General features: G+C 45.8%; 1 protein-coding gene across 2 annotated transcripts in view; it reads right to left on the bottom strand.

Annotated features, from left to right (window-relative positions):
• Nucleotides 1–16,823, bottom strand: part of PAK5 (p21 (RAC1) activated kinase 5) — a 172,061-nt gene that overhangs the window by 95,855 nt on the left and 59,383 nt on the right. The window contains exon 3 of one of the 2 annotated variants that reach the window (XM_088478081.1): nucleotides 15,986–16,021. The exons of the other annotated variant lie outside the window; for it this stretch is intronic. Within the exon in view, the coding sequence (XP_088334207.1) occupies nucleotides 15,986–16,021 (36 nt within the window). The remainder of the gene's footprint in view (nucleotides 1–15,985; nucleotides 16,022–16,823) is intronic. 2 annotated transcript variants of the gene reach the window in all.

Genomic DNA, 16,823 nt, shown 5'->3' on the forward strand with positions numbered 1-16,823 from the left:
CACGATAATCGCGACCATCCTCAGGCCGCTCGCACAAGCTGTGGGTGGTCAACCACAGCTGTGCGAGCGGCCGAGAGGCCAGAAGTTAAAAAAATAGGGACGCCCTGATTCAGAGCGAGCGGACGCAAATAGCGTGCGCCTCTGAGTCAGGCCCTAAGTCTTGGAGAGAGATAAAGTGGAAGGAGCTAAAGTATCAACCAATCAGCTCCTGTCATTTGTCAAACACAGCCTGTAAAGTGCCAGTAAGGAGCTGATTGGTTGGTACTTTATTTCTGTCCACTTTATCTTAGTCCAAGACTTAGTAAATGGGCCCCTTAGATTCTTTACTTTGGTAATTGCCTGCGTGTAAGAGTACTGTACATAACGGCGTCCAGAAGCGGTAATGCTTGCGGCATTTTAAGTGTGGAAGATCGGGGGATTGCACCTGTATGGCTGGACCAGTTATCATGGTTGTGTGCTGTGAATGCTTGTAGTGAAAGCACGTCCCCTTTAAAATGAACAGAAAATAATATATGAAATATGTAAAAAAATAAAATCCAAGCCACCCCCCGCTAATCCACCTTCTTATGTTACTAATTAAGTTTGGCTAAGGAGTCATTTCTGCTAATCACCCAGAGACACGGCCTCCTCCCACCTTTCCCTGGCACTTCTTTCAACTTCTATATCTCCTCTAAGCCCACGGCAGCTGGATGTCAGATTTAGAATGTATTATGCTTATCTCTAAATGTGTACGGGATGATAAATTTAGTTGAGAATATATATGATTGAACTTTGCTCTGTTTTAGTCACCATCAGCAATTCAGCGTGCTGACAGACTGCTCAGCGAGGCTCCCACTAACGTTATATTGAACTGTCCTCTAGATGTCAGCATAGATCCAAGTTTTATGTGAAGTTGTTAAACTATTCTAATGGGAGGCGGTCGATACTCATCCCATGCTGAGGAGCAGAACCAAACTATTTGCCCATTAACTGTATTATAGGAAAACCGCTTCTCAAGTATGACATTTCATGTGTCAAAAATGGGGTGTGTCCCAGATAACCGGGGTAAAAGTGTGTGGACACTAGTGTTTGTAAGACTGTCACTATACATATCTTCTTTTGTACAGTAGGTCTTTACATAAGACAATTGGTTGCTGATTGTATAAATGATAAAGCTGCGTATGCCGTCGCAGTGGCTAATTTATGAACAGCCATGCAATGGCGTTCAAACGGACAGGCACGTCTGTGTTTCTCCGACCACTCCCACGCCACCGCTCCCAAACGCTCACTTCCTGTCAATCACTCTGCATTGACACTGAGATGCATACGCAGTACGCAATAATCGCCTGTCTATGTGCGCAATCGCAATAGCGATCCGTAATGAATCAGGCCCTAAGTCAGCTAATAAATGAATTGGGTAAATCAGGGGAGTGAGAAGATGAGTACCAAGACACTAATAACATGGAGAAGGAAGCTGTAATTGATCACATATTACCTGAGATTAGCCGTGCTGCTACTACGTGCTGTCACAGGGGGTAATCTGAGAGAGCCGGTCATCTCGGTATACACACAGAGGTCTGGTTTGTTAACAGCAGTAATACAGGCTCCATATAGCTACATTTATTTATTTACTGCAGAATGTAACCACAAATGCCGTAGGAGCTGCTGGGATTTCAAGGTTAGATCTGGTAGCACCGACTGAATAGCTACACTATGGCCCCAGGATTCAGAACTGCAGCTGAGACAGTGCAAGTACATGAGTGGAGAGAGGGTACCGAGGGGAGCATGGCCTACATACGTACAGTAAGGTATGCCTTCAGCACGGCTTTGTACTCGTACAGTACTAGGTAAACAGGAGGCAATGATGCATCTGGAAGTCTATATGTTCATTATAGCAAGTGCTGTGAATTTATCTGAGGGTTGGTCCAGACCACCAGGATTAGTGCGGCACGATTACCATAATACCCAGGCGGAGATTAATTAAGGCTTGGAGAGTGATAAAGTGGAGAGAGATAAAGTACCAACCAATTAGCTCCTGTCACTTTACAGGCTGTGTTTGAAAATGACAGTTAGGAGCTGATTGGTTGGTACTTTACTTCCATCCACTGTAGCTCTCTCCAAGGCATAGTACGCCGAACCCTATATTATACTTGCTTATTCTCCTGCACTATTCAAATATAGGGTAATCTTGCAATATATCCAGAAATATTTTAGGCCAGTTCTTCTAGGTTTAGAGATACAGGTTGAGTCTCCTATATCCAAAATGCTTGGGACCAGGGGTATTTTGGATATCGGAATATTCCGTATTTTGGAATATTTGTATACAATTATGAAATAGCTTGGGAATGGGACCCAAATCTAAACAAAGAAAGGTTTTATGTTTTATACACACTTTATACATACAGCCTGCAGGTAATTTTATACAATATATTCATTTTGTGACTCAAAGTTTGTGTACTTGCATGAAATTTATTTATGTTTCATATATACCTTATACACATATCTTGAAGGTAATTTTATACTATATTTTCAATAATTTTGTGTCTTAAAATAAGTTTGTGTACATTGAACTATGAAAAATCAAAGGTTTCATTATCTCAGTCATGCTAAAAATATTCCGTATTTTGGAATATTCCGTATTTTGGAATATTTGGATATGGGAGACTCAGCCTGTACCAAATGTGCACATTTAATGGAGTTCCTGGGAGAGTAACAAGCATATATTTTCTGTAGTTTGTTTTTAATTTTTCTTTTCTATTGTCATTCTATTTTATTTCACTAAACTAAGGCCTCACTTATATGTACTACTATTACTAATATCTCCAAAGCAAACTGGATCTATTGGAACTATATAAGCGTTTACTATTAATCCATGCTAGGACATATTATAGTAATAAAGATAATTGCATCTCTCCCCTGGTTATAAAGAAATATAGTGAAAAGCGAAAGCTACCATGACTAGCTACAGTGGCGGAGGATGACATCCTAAGCCCCATAACAAAATTTGGGGTATGCCACCCCAACCTCCAGAGCGCCTCTTCTGAGCATGTGCAGCTCCACAGGACAGCCCTGACCTCCCTGCTGTGATGGTAGTTCTGCCACTGCCTGGCTAACAGGAAGATATTCCACACCAATGCAGGAAATGCTTTCATGGAGCCGTATTCAATTTGAGCGGACCCGCGATACTTTTCCGCCTCCCGGACTTTTCGCCTACATCGCATGTTTTGCAGGCGGAAAAGTATTGCGCGCGTGCCAGCGTGTCCCAGTATTCAATTTGAAAGTACGCGAAAACGGGACCCGGTGAAACTTGAACAAGCGGAAAGTCATGTGAGTTTTGGGGAAATCAGCCTGACACCCCCCAAAAGATGCTCTCATATATGGGTTCCCTATGTTAACCCCCGATTTGGCTTGCTGAAGGTATTTGGTGTTTTTAAACGGGCTCAATAGCTGCTAAATAGCGTTTTTGTACAAGTGGTGAAGAATAGTATTCAGGAGGGTTTTTTGGCAGAAAATAACTTATCCCAGCAAATTTGGGGTACTTTAAAATGGGGGTCAGCATATTTAAAAGTTGCTAAAGTAAGTTTAAAAAATCGTGAAAAATCCACCTGCCGCAAGCACCTGCAATGAAAAAAACACATGGGGCATACTTGGGGACCCCGACCAGAGTCTAGTTCGCATAGTTTTTAACTTTGTCCCCCTTCTTTTTTTCTCGCTCCCAAATTCAAAGTGATTTTTTTGGGGTGTTCTTAAGTGTTTTTTTTTTTTATATATTTTGACACAGTTTACCTTTGGGGGACTGTCTGAAGGCTGCACGGGGGTTCCCGCAACGTTGCACCCCAAAATCCCACTTTTTTTCCGCCTGCTATTCATAAGCAAAACTTTTCCGCCTATTACATTGCATTGACTTTCTGCCTAGGCGGAAAGTCTTCCAAATTGAATACGGAGTAATTTCCGCCAAAAACACGCGAAACCGGCTTTTCGCTTCAAATTGAATACGGCCCATAGTGTGCAACTAGTGCTTGACTGCGGTCTGCCCCGATGGCGGGGCCAGAACCGGTTGCTCGACGGATTGTTGAAAGCGACAGCTGTCACTGATGGTTATACATTTAAACCTGTGGAATGGTGCCGTCAGACGTGATGTCTACATTATGTGCAGTAAACAACCATAGAATTTTGGCATGATATATAATACAAACAACCCATTCTCTGGGCTTCCACTAATATCTTTTAATTCACATAAACAATTGCCCCACTAAAATGGCAGCCACTTTTTTTTCTGCAGATCTGCCCTGTCCATCTTACCGTTTTTGCGGTTAGATGTAGTAGTTTTTTTTTTATATAGAAAGTTCTCCACTGGTTCTAAAAAGTATTTGCCTGGCTCCGAAATGTAATTTACTGCCATTTATTATGTCATTTATGAACTGTATTGTTTTGTGTTAAAAATCTCAAGCGATTGGGGGAGCGGCCTGGTGTAGTATGGAGTAGGAAGCTGGTCTTAAGCTGGGTACACGCTATATAATATATCATGCAACCTTGGTACTTTTGACCAATCTGCGCGACCATCGTATAATGTGTACACCAGATCCGTCGTTCATCGCATCTTTCCGTCTGATGTGCTGCACTTCAAATGTGACGATACAATGAACAATGCGGTGAGCATCGTGTTGCGTGTACGCACAACCGCACAATGGGCTTAATTCAGAGATGGGCGCTAGTTGCATCCCAGCTGCGTCGTTCAGCAGATTTCATAGTGTGTACCCTCTATATCGCGTGTTTTGGGATTGGTGGAATTGGAATGACTGTCGCATCATTTGTTACATCACTCAAGTGTGTATCTAGCTTTAATCTCTCCTGTAGCATCTGATTGTTATATCAAGCCGGCTGTCCTGCTGCTGTATCCCTTCCCAGCCTGTGTGATTATTTCAGCCTGTCCAGCTGCTGAGTCATTTTGCTACATGCTAATTGTTGAATTATGTATTACCATTTATACAGCACCAGCATATTCCATTGCACCTGCTTGAGGTTGTCTTCAGTGCTCCCTGTGCCCCTCCTGTTGATAGGGACCACGTACTCGGCTCGGTGGAATGTAATTTGCACTTACCGCCCGCCCACCGATGCTGATTCTGTCTTGGCTTGTCTGCTCCTGCTGCTTCCCAGGAGACATTCTCCTGTCTGTGCTTTCTATTGGAGCTGACACTGGTGTGGAGAGATGCTGTGGCTCCAAATTTCCTTCGCCCACTGAATGCTGAACTCGGAGCCCTGCAGCTGACGTCCCTGGCTGACGCTTGTTCTGCTTTGCTAGGCTGCTGGGTCATCGGTAATGTAGGGATCCTCTAGTCAGACCGTGGTTGCTGGATGGTGTCTGCCCACGTTTCTCTAAAGAAAGGCCGCCATCTTAGATTCAGTAACGCTGCTCCTCTCTAATGTGCAGCTGTTGATTTCTGCCACAATTGTCTTCTGCTGCAAGAAAGTCTGTGAGTGCTGCCTGCTTGTATCACCTTTGGAGCTGTACTGCTGAGTAATAACTCTCCCTGAACTTGCTCCAAGTGTCCAAGGGGTAGAATTGGCTTCCTGTATTACCCTGGTGAGGGCGCTTTTAATACATTATTCTCCTTGTGTGTTACACTTTGAAGAAGCTCTTCTGCATTCCGCTAATGAATGCTGCCTCTCCTGCCAACTGATTACTTCTTCCCACAACAGCCTCCAAGATTTTGCACGTGCTGCTCCCTACCTCAGGAATTCTCTACCTCTCCCTGTCAGACTCTCCATCTCTGTGCAAAACTTCAAACAGGCTCTCAAGACCCACTTCTTCATCAAAGCCTTCCATCTCTCATCCTAACACTCTGGGCCTGATTCAGACCCGCTTGCCCAGTGCGCACGCGCGGGAGCCCCGTATCAAGGGCAAAAAGAACTCGCTCCGTGGCTCACTACAAAAGGGGCAAATGCCTGCCGTTTGTGGGCGGCCCCACTGACATCACCAGTGATGTCAGTGGGAGAGCTTCCGGCTCTATTAGAGCCAGAAGCTCTCTGGGGCTTGCGGCCACGAGTCCCTACAACAAGGGTCTCGTCGCAAGCCCGATGGTCGCGATGGTCTTGACCATCGCGACCATAATCCTGGCTGCTCGCAATAGCTGTGGGTGGTCACCCACAGCTATGCGAGCGGCCAGGAGGCCGCTCCAAAAGAAAAACAAAAAACGCCCTGATTCAGAGCGAGCGCTCTTTCAGAGCGTCCGGCTGAATCAGGGCCTCTGTCCCATGCTCACTATCTACCCCATCTGTGTCACCCCTCTCTGTCTACCCCCTTAACCTCTCACGAGCAGGACTCTCTTCCCCGTGTGCTTTTCCTTCCCTTACTTTTACTTACGAGAACCTAAGCTTTGACTTCTGCCACTGTATTATTTATTTGAGTGTTGTGATGCCATATAAATAAAGGATAATAATAATTGTGTTAAAGGGATGTAGCTTCTTGACAATCAAAATATTTACAAGCTATATGTAGACCCTGGAACTTAGACATCATTATGTAGACTGCTGTAAAATGCTGCATAAAGCATTTTATGAGTGGCGGCAGTACAACTGCAAGCATGATCATTTACATTAATGTTACAGTTGTACTGCCACCACTTGTAAAATGCTTTAAGTACATCGGTCAAAATAATAGCGTCTATGTTCCGGGGTCGAAATATAGCTTGTCGACATGTCATATGTATCCCATACTTCATCTATAACGTTATCCTGCAGTGTAATACACTACCTCTGAGAATGCTATCCTGCATTGTCCTACCTGTGTAACTCTTTCTGGGATGTTCTCCTGCATAATGCTGTATTACAATCCACTGGGATGCTCTCCAGCATTATCTTATATGGGATGTAGTCAGGAAGCCGACGTTCTAAATGCCGACGCCAGCTTCCCGACTGTCTAATCCCGGCAAAGTACTAATGACAGGCTTCGAAATCCCGACGCCTGTCATCTACGCCGGGAGGCCGACGCCCAGCATACCGAACAAAGGTAAGCCAAGCGCCAGGCGCGGACAGTGGCGCGCACGGGGAGGAGCGTTAGGCTTAGGACTCCACTGGGATTCTCTCCAGCATTATCCTATAATGTGTAATACACTCCAGTGAGACGCTCTCCTGCATTATCCTACTTATGTACTACACTCCCTCTGAGGGTGCTCTCCTGTATTATCCTACTTGTGTACTACACTCCCTCTGAGGACGCTCTCCTGCATTATCCTACTTGTGTACTACACTCCCGCTGAGGAAGCTCTCCTGCATTATCCTACTTGTGTACTACACTCACTCTGAGGACGCTCTCCTGCATTATCCTACTTGTGTACTACACTTCCTCTGAGGACGCTCTCCTGCATTATCCTGCTTGTGTACTACACTCCCTCTGAGGACGCTCTCCTGCATTATCCTACTTGTGTACTACACTCCCTCTGAGGACGCTCTCCTGCATTATCCTGCTTGTGTACTACACTCCCTCTGAGGATGCTCTCCTGCATTATCATACTTGTGTACTACACTCCCTCTGAGGACGCTCTCCTGCATTATCCTACTTCTGTACTACACTCCCTCTGAGGACGCTCTCCTGTATTATCCTACTTGTGTACTACACTCCCTCTGAGGACGCTCTCCTGCATTATCCTACTTGTATACTACACTCCCTCTGAGGACGCTCTCCTGTATTATCCTACTTGTGTACTACACTCCCTCTGAGGATGCTCTCCTGCATTATCCTGCTTGTGTACTACACTCCCTCTGAGGACGCTCTCCTGCATTATCATACTTGTGTACTACACTCCCTCTGAGGACGCTCTCCTGCATTATCCTACTTCTGTACTACACTCCCTCTGAGGACGCTCTCCTGTATTATCCTACTTGTGTACTACACTCCCTCTGAGGACGCTCTCCTGCATTATCCTACTTGTGTACTACACTCTCTCTGAGGACGCTCTCCTGTATTATCCTACTTGTGTACTACACTCCCTCTGAGGACGCTCTCCTGCATTATCCTACTTGTGTACTACACTCCATCTGAGGACGCTCTCCTGCATTATCCTACTTCTGTACTACACTCCATCTGAGGACGCTCTCCTGCATTATCATACTTGTGTACTACACTCCCTCTGAGGACGCTCTCCTGCATTATCCTACTTGTGTACTACACTCCCTCTGAGGACGCTCTCCTGCATTATCCTACTTGTGTACTACACTCCCTCTGAGGACGCTCTCCTGCATTATCCTACTTCTGTACTACACTCCCTCTGAGGACGCTCTCCTGTATTATCCTATTTGTGTACTACACTCCCTCTGAGGACGCTCTCCTGCATTATCCTACTTGTGTACTACACTCCCTCTGAGGACGCTCTCCTGCATTATCCTACTTGTGTACTACACTCCCTCTGAGGACGCTCTCCTGTATTATCCTACTTGTGTACTACACTCCCTCTGAGGACGCTCTCCTGTATTATCCTGCTTGTGTACTACACTCCCTCTGAGGACGTTCTCCTGCATTATCATACTTCTGTACTACACTCCCTCTGAGGACGCTCTCCTGCATTATCTTACTTGTGTACTACACTCCCTCTGAGGACGTTCTCCTGCATTATCATACTTCTGTACTACACTCCCTCTGAGGACGCTCTCCTGCATTATCCTACTTGTGTACTACACTCCCTCTGAGGAAGCTCTCCTGCATTATCCTACTTGTGTACTACACTCCCTCTGAGGACGCTCTCCTGCATTATCCTACTTGTGTACTACACTCCCTCTGAGGACGCTCTCCTGCATTATCATATTTCTGTACTACACTCCCTCTGAGGACGCTCTCCTGCATTATCATATTTCTGTACTACACTCCCTCTGAGGACGCTCTCCTGCATTATCCTACTTGTGTACTACACTCCCTCTGAGGACGCTCTCCTGCATTATCCTACTTGTGTACTACACTCCCTCTGAGGACGCTCTCCTGCATTATCCTGCTTGTGTACTACACTCCCTCTGAGGACGCTCTCCTGCATTATCCTACTTGTGTACTACACTCCCTCTGAGGACGCTCTCCTGCATTATCCTGCTTGTGTACTACACTCCCTCTGAGGACGCTCTCCTGCATTATCATACTTGTGTACTACACTCCCTCTGAGGACGCTCTCCTGCATTATCCTACTTCTGTACTACACTCCCTCTGAGGACGCTCTCCTGTATTATCCTACTTGTGTACTACACTCCCTCTGAGGACGCTCTCCTGCATTATCCTACTTGTATACTACACTCCCTCTGAGGACGCTCTCCTGTATTATCCTACTTGTGTACTACACTCCCTCTGAGGACGCTCTCCTGCATTATCCTGCTTGTGTACTACACTCCCTCTGAGGACGCTCTCCTGCATTATCATACTTGTGTACTAAACTCCCTCTGAGGACGCTCTCCTGCATTATCCTACTTCTGTAGTACACTCCATCTGAGGACGCTCTCCTGCATTATCATACTTGTGTACTACACTCCCTCTGAGGACGCTCTCCTGCATTATCCTACTTGTGTACTACACTCCCTCTGAGGACGCTCTCCTGCATTATCCTACTTGTGTACTACACTCCCTCTGAGGACGTTCTCCTGCATTATCATACTTCTGTACTACACTCCCTCTGAGGACGCTCTCCTGCATTATCCTACTTGTGTACTACACTCCCTCTGAGGAAGCTCTCCTGCATTATCCTACTTGTGTACTACACTCCCTCTGAGGACGCTCTCCTGCATTATCCTACTTGTGTACTACACTCCCTCTGAGGACGCTCTCCTGCATTATCATATTTCTGTACTACACTCCCTCTGAGGACGCTCTCCTGCATTATCATATTTCTGTACTACACTCCCTCTGAGGACGCTCTCCTGCATTATCCTACTTGTGTACTACACTCCCTCTGAGGACGCTCTCCTGCATTATCCTACTTGTGTACTACACTCCATCTGAGGAAGCTCTCCTGTATTATCCTACTTGTGTACTACACTCCCTCTGAGGAAGCTCTCCTGCATTATCCTGCTTGTGTACTACACTCCATCTGAGGACGCTCTCCTGCATTATCCTACTTGTGTACTACACTCCATCTGAGGAAGCTCTCCTGCATTATCCTACTTGTGTACTACACTCCCTCTGAGGACGCTCTCCTGCATTATCCTACTTGTGTACTACATTCCCTCTGAGGAAGCTCTCCTGCATTATCCTGCTTGTGTACTACACTCCCTCTGAGGACCCTCTCCTGCATTATCCTACTTGTGTACTACACTCCCTCTGTGGACGCTCTCCTGCATTATCCTACTTGTGTACTACACTCCCTCTGAGGACACTCTCCTGCATTATCCTACTTGTGTACTACACTCCCTCTGAGGACGCTCTCCTGCAGTATCCTACTTGTGTACTACACTCCCTCAGAGGACGCTCTCCTGTATTATCCTACTTGTGTACTACACTCCCTCTGAGGACGCTCTCCTGCATTATCCTACTTCTGTACTACACTCCCTCTGAGGAAGCTCTCCTGCGTTATCCTGCTTGTGTACAATACTCCTGAGGACGCTTTCATAGATTATCTTATCTGTGGAAGGGAGGAAGGGCTGGATTGCACTCCCTAATTTTAAAACATAATAAGAGGTGCTACCATCCTGAGACTTATAGTGCCTCAAAGATAAAAAAGAAAATGCCGGTGCAAACTCTATGCACTAAGGGCCTTATTCACGATGGATTGCAACTGCGGTAACGCACACAGTCTCACTATGCTAGTATGCTAATGCATTGCGATCGCTATGCTGTCGCAGCATAACATAAGGATGCCTACTTTACCTTTGACAATACCCTACCGCAAGCACTGCGAGCGCTTCAATGTAAAATTTAGTCAACTGATGTGTACTATGACGCTGCCTCTTAATTTTGCACGCCTCTGAAATGGCGTTAAGACGCTCAGGCACACCTGCGTGCGCACCACCACTAGCCGTTTCTAGCGGTCAGCCCGTCACCACCCACAAATGGCTTCTCCAGTCACTCATTCTGCCGGGCTGTCTATGCGCAGCAAGTAAATGCTTCCCAATCGCTCGGACTGGCACGCGCACTGCGATGCGTACGCATGCGCAGAATGCAAACATCGGCTGGCTGCATGTGAACACATCCTAGCGAGCGGGTCTGAATCGGGCCCTATGCTCTAACTATGCTCTCCTGCATTATCTCATCTGTGTAATACCAAGCATTTAAGGGCACTCTCCTGAATATCCTACTTGTGTATTATGCTCTAACTACTCTCTCCTGCACTCTCATCTGTGTAATATACTCCATCTGAGGACACTCTCCTGCACATTATACTTGTGTACTATGGGCCTGATTCAGATCGGGGCTTGCGACGAGACCCTTGTGGTAGGGTCTCGTTCCTGCAAGCCCCGGTGAGCTTCTGGCTCTAAATAGAGCAGGAAGCTCACCACTGACATCACTGGTGATGTCAGTGGTGCCTCCCGCAAACGGCAGGCGTTCCTTCGGGAACGCCTCCGTTTGTATAGCCACCCCCCCTGCCTGCCTCCATAACGGGGCGAGCTGTCAATTATAATCGACAGCCGCCCTGTTTTGGTGCGAGACCCGTAACGACGGAGTGCCCGTCGCTGGCCGGGTCTCGCGCATGCGCATGCCAGCTCCGGCGTGCGCATGAGCAGTGAGGGACCATAGACCCACTTGCAAGCGCTGTGCGCTCGCGAGCGGGTCTGAATCACACCCTATGCTCTATATGAATATGCTCTCCTGCATTAGCTCATCTGTGTAATACACTCCATCTGAGGACACTTTCCTGCATATCCTACTTGTGTACTATGCTCTGACTATGCTCTCCTGCATTATCACATCTGTGTAATATACTCCATCTGAGGACACTTTCCTGCATATCCTACTTGTGTACTATGCTCTGACTATGCTCTCCTGCATTATCACATCTGTGTAATACACTAAATCTGAGGACACTTTCCTGCATATCCTACTTGTGTACTATGCTCTGACTACGCTCTCCTGCATTATCTCATCTGTGTAATACACTCCATCTGAGGACACTCTCCTGCATATCCTACTTGTGTACTATGCTCTGACTATGCTCTCCTGAATTATCTCATCTGTGTAATACACTCCATCTGAGGACACTCTCCTGCATATACTATTTGTGTACTATGCTCTATCTGTCTATGCTTTCCTGCATTATCTCATCTGTGTAATACACTCCATCTGAGAACACTCTCCTGCATATCCTACTTGTGTACTATGATCTATCTGACTATGCTCATCTGCAGGCGTTCTCCTGTATTGTCTCATTTGTGTACTATGCTCTATCTGAGGATTATCCTACTTGTAGACTTTATTCCATTTGTGGACATTCTATCGCATTAGCCTAATTGTGCATTTCCCTCCAGCTTGATGGGGAAGTGTGGTCATGCAGCCACTGCTGTGGCCCGTCTTGAGATATACAAGTCTCCTAATGCGCACACTTCTGCTGAACCTCCACCTGGTACAACTTCCCATTCTTCTCCATTGGATCTTGCTCAATCCACTGGTGATGATTCTCCGACTCTGCAACAGTTGTTAGTGGCCATTACTACTCCTGAATAGTGGGCCATAGATAAGATTAATGATGAGCAAGGGAACATCTCGAGCCACCACGATCTCCAGAAAATGAGGGGACGAGCGGGTGAGGCCAAACATCGTATTTCCCCATTATACAATATGACAGCTACTTCGAAGTGTTACTGCCCTCTCACTTCTCTGGTTGGTTGCGCTCCCTGAATGTGCTGAGGGTACTGAGACCTTTCTTGAATCTTGGCTGGCCTGGGAATATTGCAGGGATGCTTTATCCACACACTTTGCTGTTGAAAGAGTGTACAAGCTCCCTGCTCATCCTTCCTTATTAGCATGGTGACCACTCCTGCACCTATATTGCCAAACTCGTGCACTACAAGGACAGGGGTGCCGTTCTTCACTTTGATCATCAACGTTGTGAATTTACATATGAAAATCATTCAGTTTCAGTTTTCCCAGACTTCCCACTGGAGGTTCAGAAGAGTCTAGCACAGTTTCTTACAGTTAAGCGTAAACTTAAATAATTGCAGTTCCCCAATTCCATGTTGTTCCTGGCCTGGTTACGGGTCGTGAATGGGCGCTCACAATTATTCAATATCCCTCAGGCAGCCAAGGACTGGCCCGAGAGGTGCTCTTTGGCCAGAGTGGTGGATGTGCATTGGAGTTGGAGTTCTAGCTGGTCTTCCGTTTGTACCGTAAGCGTGTTTGTGTTCACTGAGACTCATCAAGGGACATATTGTTCATTGCTGATTTAGTCTACATCTATTTTACTTGACAGGCAGAATGCCGGTAGGGCAACTTAGCCATAACAGGAGGGGCTCCGCTACAATAGCCTTTTATTTTTTTCTTGGCTGAAAACTTTTGCTATCCTCTTGGTTTTTAGGGTTTTTTGTGCGGGTTGGGTACGGGATGACAGCGCTCGGGATCCTGGCAGTCGGCATCCCGACAGGGTTAGTATACCGACACCTGTCGCTAAGTATCCTAACCCTGTTCCTAACCTTCCCTCCCTGCACCCTAAACCTAACCCTCCCCCCTAGTGCCTAACCCTCCCCCCTAATGCCTAACCCCTAACCCTCCACCTTACTCCATTAATTACAGTGGAGTTGCCGGTGCCGGGATTCTCACTGGTGTCGGGATTCCAGCACCGGCATTCTGAGTGCCGGCATCCCGACAGCCAGGATTTCAACTACCTCCCCTTCATTCTACGGGGGTATACAGGGTGGAATGGGTTCACGGAATTGTTAAGATTTGTCAGCTGTGTTTTATGTCTGTGTTCTTTTATTTACAGTGTGCAATCTCTTCACATAACAATGTTTTTTTTTTATTTGCAATGTTTTACATGTTTCTTTGCAATATTGAACATGGGGCCTGATTCAGGGATGGCTGGGAATGCAGGCGCTCTCTCAATAGCGGTTGTGGGATTATGTAAATGCTAATCTCTGCCTTCCTTTTGTGCTCCACTGAGCGATGGAGTGTACAAGCGATGAGATGACCACTTTTAGGCTGCGTGGTCTGTGCATTTGCAATGGAGATTATAAATACTCCAACATTGACGAAACATCGGCTGCACGATCGAGACTTGCGGAAGCTTAGGGTCTACTCTGGCTACTCTCCTCAAATCCAACTAAACATGGCTTCTGAAGCATTGTATATGCCACTGGAAACGCATCGGCCCCTTCTTTGCGATCACTTTAGGTCACCTCCCAGTCTCCATCCTGAAACTCTCAGGAATCGCAAACCCCTTCTCAAGTGTAAGCGATTCTGTGCACAAATGCTAATGGTATCGCACATTGGTCAGAGTAAGGGTGTTCAAGACTCTTCACGCATGCACACTAGCAAAACATCGCTCAACTGCGTAAAGACCAGCACTGCGTCCATCTATGTATCAGGCCCACTACTCACTGCTTTAAAAAACAAATATGAAGACAGGTCAGTGTTCCGCATCTTCAGAATTTATTGAATATATTACTATTATTTGTAGTTGTTGTGAGTGCTTTGTAGTTCTGTTTGATTTAACCAGCAGTAATTCAAACAGAACAAAACTATTAAAGGGGGAGTATCATAATTTTTTTTTTCTAACTATAAAAAGCATGGTGACGTCACTTCCGGTGATACTTTGTGTAGCACAAATGCGCCTGTTACTATTTTGCTGTATTATTTGGCAGAATCAGAAGAACTTCTCTCCTCAGCAGTCACTCAACCGGGCAGGAGGGTTTGTGCAGGTGAAGCGGGAGGCGATAAGAGACTTGAGGTTGCCGATAAATGATCTGTTGTGATTCGTCTACTGCTTGCTCTGCTTATAAAGTCATTACTGAGGGGTAGATGTACTAAGCCTTGGAGAGAGATAAAGTGGAGGAAGAGAAATTCCAACCAATCAGCTCCTAACTGTTATTGTACAGGCTGTGTTTGAAAAATGAAAGGAGCCGATTGGTTGGCACTAATTAATCTCTCTCCAATTTATCTCTCACCAAGGCTTAGTACATCTCCCCCATAGTGAGAATTCTCGCTGGATGTATAAGGAATCCGTGTTATAATGTATCAGTGGTAAGTAGCAGAAATTACATGAAGAAGAATGAAGTGTTTAAAGAGTGGACAATGGAGTAAACTTTGAACATCTCAGTGATACCACTTTCAGACATACGACCCGGGAATTTCCCTGCTCAGACTACATCCCAGACCCGGGACATTCCCGGATCGACCCCATTCAGACATAAGTCGGGTCTGTCACACTCATACACACACATACATGTCATACACACACACGTCACACTCATACACGCAATCACACACCCCTTCTCCAGCCAGCAGACCTCACAACAGGCAGCGTCTCTGTAGCTAGTGTGCTTCAGCTGCTTCTCCACACTGCAGCACGGACCTGACACCCCTTTCCAATCCAACAGGTAGTCGGTCTTCACCCCATGCTATAAGGGCTGTGAGACCACTGATTCTCTCCCCAGATCCAGCGCTTACAGTTTTTTTTCCTATTGTAGAAGAACGCCCTGCCCCCTCCAGGCAGCTCTGCCCCTCCAGACAGCTCCAAACGGCCAATCAGAGGCTTCTAGATGCGACCAGGGAGTAAAATCCCGGGTCACACCATTCAGACTTAACCCGGGTTGCCTACCTGGGACTTAAGTCCCGGAAAAAACTCCGGTCAATAGCAGGGGTGCCGACCCGGGAACATGTTCCCGGGTTGGTGCCTTTCAGACTTAAGCGAGACCCGGGTAGTTTGGCTGAGCCCCGGCAAAAACCTGGGAATCTCGCTATGTCTGAAAGGGGTATGAGTAAAACCTTTGTCATTTCACACAGATATGAATATGTCCATCAGTGCACAGGTACATTTTGAAAAAAAAATGATACTTCCCCTTTAATATGCCACATTTTATCCTCATATGACATGGATCTGTTGCCTACCTTGGTTGAAGCTTCTCGTTCCAGTTTAAGGGGGCTCTGAAGGTGAAAAGATTATACACACATCAGCATGGACTGTAAAAAAATGTGTATATATGTTTTTTAATATATTTATTTTAGATGATTAAAATGCAATTGCATCCTCAGTGGTTAACAAAGGATTTACAGAAACAAAAACTGAAAAAGCGGAACACTATTCTAACAATAGGTAAATATTGCGGTGTTTGTGCTCATCATCGGCTTTCACACATACATTAGTACAATCACGGTGAGGTTTTACTTGAAGAACATAATATTGCAGAATAAAAGCACACCTGATAGGATGACAGGTCAGTGAAGTAGGAAAGTAGCACCTCTTTTTGGTAACATGAAGAAACATTTGGAGAGATTCACTAAGCAGTTGCAAGGTTAGAGACATTAAGCTCTCAAGTACAACTTTGAAAGTAATGTATTTATAAACGTAGCAGTATTTCAATATATAATGTACAGCAAGGGGGGGGTAAGAGGACAGAGATTTATATCTCTGCTCTTTTATGGAAAAAGGCTCAAGTCAAGATAGTTAGATAAAATAGTCTGAGGTACTAATTAAGTCACCTGTGCTCAAGCATGGATATCCTTAAAAACCTGGACTGTAATGGCGTAGTTGAGAAACTTTAAGGTATAGTAATTATTCTTCAGCAGGGAATGACTCGTTATGAATTGTTAATTATGATTTCCTTCCTGAGTGCTCCCTGCATTATGATCCACTTATGAATATTATTAGACCTTCCAGGAAAAACTGCTATGATTAGATCTATGGTCACTAAAGGCTCATACACACGGAACGATGTGCTGTATGAAC

The sequence above is a fragment of the Taudactylus pleione genome, unplaced genomic scaffold (assembly GCF_031769625.1).
Source record: "Taudactylus pleione unplaced genomic scaffold, aTauple2 ptg000206l, whole genome shotgun sequence".
Classification (NCBI taxonomy): Eukaryota; Metazoa; Chordata; class Amphibia; order Anura; family Myobatrachidae; genus Taudactylus; species Taudactylus pleione.